This window comes from Megascapheus bottae, chromosome 5 (genome assembly GCF_031878675.1).
Source record: "Megascapheus bottae isolate mThoBot1 chromosome 5, mThoBot2.hap1, whole genome shotgun sequence".
NCBI classification, from domain to species: Eukaryota; Metazoa; Chordata; class Mammalia; order Rodentia; family Geomyidae; genus Megascapheus; species Megascapheus bottae.
Genome location: NC_143513.1, coordinates 84,166,385 through 84,172,301, shown reverse-complemented (window position 1 = coordinate 84,172,301; position 5,917 = coordinate 84,166,385). Strand labels below are relative to the sequence as shown.

Sequence of the window (5,917 nt, the reverse complement as noted above, 5' to 3'; positions counted from 1 at the left end):
CCTGACCCTACTCCAGGATGGCCCTCTGGTGCACCTCCATTTGGGGGGTGCTGGAAGTTCCTGAAGTCAGACATGGAAAAGCGAGTCATTTCACCCCGACTGCCAACATTTTATAATAAAGAGGTGTTTTTTTTATTTCATGTAACTTTCAAGAATTTAAACACACAAAAATGCAGGGCTTGGGGACGTTCACAATTTTGATAAGCACAGTTGTAAATAGAAACATTCATTTCTTATGAGATTATAAATATTTGATAATGAAAGTGGTAAAATGCACGTTTTATAAACTAAAAAAAAATTACTTCCTGCTAAGAAGGCATGTCACTTCATGGAGTTTCTGAAGCAGCAGATGGTTATGCACAGAATTTTAAGTTACAACTTTTGTCTTTATAGTTTCCTTTTCAAAAAGGTTCACACTATTATGTACAAAGTGAAACTATTGTTGCCGTGAAATAAAAGCAGTTTAAGGCAAAGAGAGAAGTCTACCCTCAGTCCTGGGAGACGGCTGACTCCCAGCTCCAGAGTCGGCCACAGCTGCCCGGGGACAGCCCAGCCCTACCAGCCGGACATACGGACATCCTTTTCCCGTACACTAAACAGAAGACAGTGTGGGGTGATAGAGAGATAAAGTGTTGGCATATATATATATATATGTTCTAGGTGGGGGATATATTGAATATATTTAATTTACACTGTACCACACCTTCAAAAAATAAAATGCATATTTTCTTAAAAAAACAAGGAAAGACAAAAAGTGATAAGAAATGACTATTTACATACTTTCTTCCTTCCTCTAGATCCTGTAGGGTTCTGAGTCCTTTAAAAGTCAAAGTGGCCACAGGTTCTGGAATTTTGGCCTCATACAGGTCAAGTGTATGTCAGTACACATGCATACACCCGTGTGCATGCACGCAGACACACATACACGTATTTATCTTGGAAGAGTATTCTCCACAGCAAAAATGGCCATTCCAAAATAGAAAAAAAGAAAAAAGAGGGGAAGGGTAGGAAAAGGAAGACAACGCCAATCCCTGCTTTAGCCCACTGGCAATGCCGGTGGTGAGGCTTCTGGGTGGCTGAAGCAGCAGGAAGAAGCATGGCAGAGCCTAGGGACAGAGGGCTGCCCCAGTGGTGGGGATGGAGGCCACAAGCCAATCCTGAAACTCAGGCTCCACTGCCCAGGCCAGGCCTGAGGTGACAGAGTGGGGCTGAGGAATCACCATGATGGGGACGGAAACACAGATGCAGACGGAATGTGGGAATATTCACAGAGCAGGGCAGTGCCTTGAGGAGGCAGTGGACAGAGACAGTTGTAGGTCAGCTAGGAGGGATCTGGAGCAGCTGCAGGCCTGGGCCAGGTGTCCCTCGGAGGTCACCCTCAAGGCCATTCCCCAGACTCACATGGGGACCCTGGGAATCCTTTCGCAGCCAGGTCTCTTAGGAAGGCCCAAGCAGACCCAGGGTGGCAGCCTAGGCTCTGTCCAGCCTCCTGCTGTCCTCATCAAGTCAACACAAACAAAGTGGCAGAACTCAGACCAAATAGGAGCTATTTATTGGGTTCACAGTAGTGTGAAATGCAGCAATAAAAATCTTTGGACTTCAGCAAGTTGGGTTTTTTTTAAAAAAAAGTTCTTTTGGAATAATAATAATTAAAAAAAAAAGTGTCCGATGTCCCATAATGGAGCTCTGGGGGTTAAAAAAAGGCGGAACCCTAAGAAGCTCCCTTTGCAAAAACAAACAAAAACACCCATAAAATTAGCATAATCTGTAAACACAAAAAAACTTTAGAAATATTTTATAGTCAGACATTTTGGATTTTACACCACCTGTAAATTATATATACACAGAATATTGCAGAACCATAGATAACACATGATATTTTTACGAATAATGCTGGTATCATCTTTATACACTGGCCCTTTAGTTATTGTCTTAAATTATTGCATTGTTTGCGCGGACTGAGACCATGCCTCGGCGCCCGCCCCCCTCCCTACTCGCTGTGGGACTTGCCCTCCGCGGCGCCCTACTACTCGCTGTCCGACTTGCCCTCCTTGGCGGTGGTGGAGTGGTTGTACAGGCCCTGAGCCATGAGGTGTACCGCCAGGGTGTTCTTGTTGCCTGTGGCCTTCTTGATCTTGGCCCGCTTGTTCTGGAACCAGATCTTGATCTGGGACTCATTGAGGCTCAGCTCCTGCGCCAGGCTCTGGCGCCTCTGCTCTGTCAGGTAGCGGTTGGTCTGGAACTCTGCCTTGAGCCTCTGCAGCTGCTCGGCGGTGAAGGCCGTGCGAGGCCGCTTGTCCTCTTTGTTGGGGTTCTTCTTCTTTGGTTTGCGAGACCTGGGGCCTGGGGGAAGCAAAGGCAGAAATGAGCACCCCAGCAATCCCCAGAGGGCAAGTCACTCCACAGCAGGCTGGACAGCCGGAAAAGCTGGACTTGGAGGAAGAGGTCAGGACCACTGGAAAGGCACATCACAAACCAGGGCCTCCAGATCAAAGCCCAAACCAAAAACTTTCTGCCCCTGCCCAAACCACACCTTTTTAGAGGCCCAGGCTGAGAACAAGAGAAAGAAGAAGGAAGAGAGTCAGAAGGGGCAGGGTGGGGGAGGGTCCAGAAGCACTGCCCGTGGGTGCTGGGGGGCAAAGGGCCCAGATGAGGAGGGCAAGGCAGCCCCTCTCAACTTCCTCTGGTGGCCCCACCCCAGCGCAGGTGCTGAGGACGGCCTGCTATCACTGAGGGTTGCAGACAGCCAGGGTGACCTTGGGCTGGTACACAACCCCTCCAGATTGCCTTCCCATGAAAGGATCACACTTCTGACCGCACCCTCTACTCCCTCTGGAGCTGTGGGGATGGGGGGGTGTTGGGGCCCGAGTGGCATTGGGTGTGAAGTTCAAATCACGTGGCAGTGCAGAGGAGTGTGTACAGAGCGCAGTCCCCTCTCTCCATTAGTGCAGATGCAGAAACCCAGCCCCAGGCCAAAAATCACCACCACTGTGATGTGCTTCCATCCAGTGGGAGACACTGGGCTGGAGGTTCCAGCAGAAAGGGCTGAGGAGGGCTGGACCTCCCTCCTTCTGGACCAGGGAGCTGCCTGGTGGAGCTGCACCTCCCCAGCCCAGCTTGCCCATGGACAGAGCACCAGGGCTCTGGTGAAGGGTCTGGGCCTCAGAGGTCCAGGATGGGCACAGATAATTCCCCACTGCCAACAGAGCTGGCACTGCCACCTGCAGCTAGCCAGGAAAGGGGGCCCAAGATGCCGAGGGGGCACCAAGACAGGTCCCCTTCAAACTCTCCAGGGGGTCACTACCCGCAGGGCACATGAGGCGCCCCCCCCCACACACACTCACAATCACAGACTCACTCCCAGGGCCACGGCCAGGCTTGGGACTCCTGGACGTGACAGAGAGTGGCTTGGGACAGATGTCCAAAGCGTGGAGGGCTCCTGGAAAGGACCAGAACAAGCCACCGGCCTGGTGCAGGACCCCAGCAGCCTTGGGCCTCCTCTGACCTGACCTCCTCCCTCCAGAGGCACCAACTGCAGGCCTGGGGCTCTGGTTCCAGCACACAGGAACAAACCTCAAAAACATGCAGCTTCACAGAAAGAAAATCTCCTTAAAATCAAACACTTTAGTTTCCATTTTGGTAGATTTTTTTCTTTCAAAAAGCAAACAGGCTCACACCTGCTCCAGGACCCTCTCCATCTCTTCCTAGAAAAGCCTGCTACTCCGGGAAGAGGCTTGCTCAAGGCCACAGGGCCGCCAGAGTTTGGCCCGGCTGGGGCTTTCTTGCCCGCACCGCACAAAGCGGCCCCTGCAGCCGCCGAAGTGCTTTGTGAGCCTATATGTTAATTAAATATTAACAAAGGAGGGAGGCCAGAACAATGGAGCAAATTCCAAGTCTAGCGGAGGAAATTTGGGGTTCTTCAGAAATACGCGTTTCCGAAGGAAGGCAGCCCAGGGAACGCGCGGCTGGAAGGGGCTGAGCGGTCCACCCTCGACCCGGTGGAGGGCTGGGGAGAGAAGGGTGGGCTGCCGGTCTCGGACACGCCAGCCTTCCTAAATGGCGTCCCGGCCGACGCTCGGACGCCAACGCGACTGGGGTCTCGAGATCGCCCTGGAAACACGCCCGGAGCTCGCGCGCTCCAGCGCCTCCCGAACCTGCCCGCCCAGCGCTGGGTCCCCGGCGCGGGGCGCGGGGCGCCGGCCTCTCCACCCCCGCCCGGCATCCCCAGCCCCGGGGCCGCGCGGGGGCCTGGCTGGCCCTGCCTCCCTCCGAGTGGGGTGGCCCCACGCACGCGGGCCTCGCGGTGGACCGGGGAAGACGCGCGGTGAGCGCTCAATCGCCCACCCTTCCCGGCCTGCTCCCCCAGTCAAGTGCGCGGGGGTCTGGGAGCGGCGAGGAGACGCCCCCAGAAGGGAGGGGGGCGGACAGACAGAGAGCCAGATCCGCAAGACAGACAGACCGGGCGGGGGGTGGGGAGGAGGCCGCCTCCCCGGCGGACGTCCTGAGGTCTGCGCCCCGGAGCCCGCGCGCTCCCCCGGCGCCCGCCCGGCCGCCAGCGCCGGGCTCTCGGGGCAGGTGCGGTCTTTGTGTGGGGCGGCGCCGGGGGACGATCGACTGCTTCCTCCCGGGCCAGGCCCCGGCCCCGCGGCCGGCTGGGACTCACCTGACGAAGGCCGGTCGGAGTAGCGCGTGCAGTAGACCCAGGCCGGCCAGAGCATCGGCTGCGCGCCCAGGGTGGCGCCGGCCTGCGAGCTGTCCGAGTCCGAGCTCACCGACAAGTCGCCGCCGCCCAAGCTCCGGGCCTTCAGAGCCCCGTCTGGGGGCGCGCCGGGGTCGCCGCCGCGCTTGGCGCCGCCGTGCAGCGCGAGCGTCTGGGAGGCGCCTTCCCCGCGCCCCGGAGAGTCGCTGCCGGCGGCGGGCAGGGCCGCTCCCGCCCCGGGCGCGCACGGCGGGTGCTGCCGGGACTCCCGGGCGCTCGAGCCGGGGAGGAGCTCCGCGCCGCCCGCGCCGCCGCCGGCCTCCGCGCCGCCGGGGCCGCCCTCGCCGCCGCCTCTTCCGCCGCCCGCGCCCGCGCCGCTCGTCCCCGGGTCCTTTCGCCGGCCGAACTCGGGCCGCAGGATGTTGTCGATGAAGAAGTTGGTGACGCGGTGCGGGTGCGGGTGGTTGCCCGGCGCCTGCAGGGCCGCGGGCAGCATCAGAGCTCGGCGGCGGCCGGGGTCCGGGTCGCCGCCGCTCGAGCCGCCGCCGGGGCTGGATTCCGGCTGCCGCTGCCCCGCCAGCGCCGCCTCGCCGGGCGCGGGCTCACTCTCCTCCATGCTTCACCGCCGGCCGGGCCGTCCGCGGCGCACGCGGGGCCCCCGCGCGCCCGCCCCGCCGAGTCTTCCGAGGGTGCGCGGCGGCCGCGGCCAGGGCTGCGGGTCCCGCGAGTCGCCGGCCGCGGTCGGGACGCAGCCGCGTTCGGATCCACGAGCCCGGCTGGGAAACGGCCGCAGTCGCCCGCTCGCCGGGACGCGGTGGAGTCCAGAGGTTGGGCCGCGGCTCCGCACGGTCACAATGGTCCCGGGGCGCCCCCCGGCCTCCGCGCTCCGAGCCGCGTCCCGCCGGCCCCGCCGCCGCAGCCGCCGCCGCCGTCCCGGCCGGGAGCTGCGCTCATGCGGGCGGCGCTCGCCCGCGCTCACGCCCGCCGGGGCCCCCGCGGGCCGCCGCCGCAGCCCGGCGCCCCCGCCCGCGCGTCCCGGCCGGCCCTCGAGGGTGCGGGGCGCGAGCGCTCAGCGCGCCCGCCGCCGCCCGCACGCACATGGAGGCCCGCGGGCCCGGGCTGCGCTCCGCCCGCCTCGGGGCCCCCTCGGCACGGCCGCCGACCCGCGGCGGGCCGGGGCGCCCCCACCGAGCCCCGCGGAGCCCCGCGGCCCGAGGC

The 5,917-nt window shown here is 60.8% G+C and overlaps 1 protein-coding gene across 1 annotated transcript; it reads right to left on the bottom strand.

The window, feature by feature from the left end:
• Positions 1-1,530: 1,530 nt before the first annotated feature.
• En2 (engrailed homeobox 2) lies at positions 1,531-5,513 on the bottom strand. Its single transcript, XM_090333598.1, has 2 exons — positions 4,664-5,513; positions 1,531-2,343 (listed from the first exon to the last, which is right to left on the bottom strand). The coding sequence occupies exons 1-2, from the start codon at positions 5,313-5,315 to the stop codon at positions 2,027-2,029; spliced, it is 969 nt and encodes a 322-aa protein (XP_090189724.1). The 5' UTR covers positions 5,316-5,513; the 3' UTR covers positions 1,531-2,026.
• Positions 5,514-5,917: the final 404 nt, after the last annotated feature.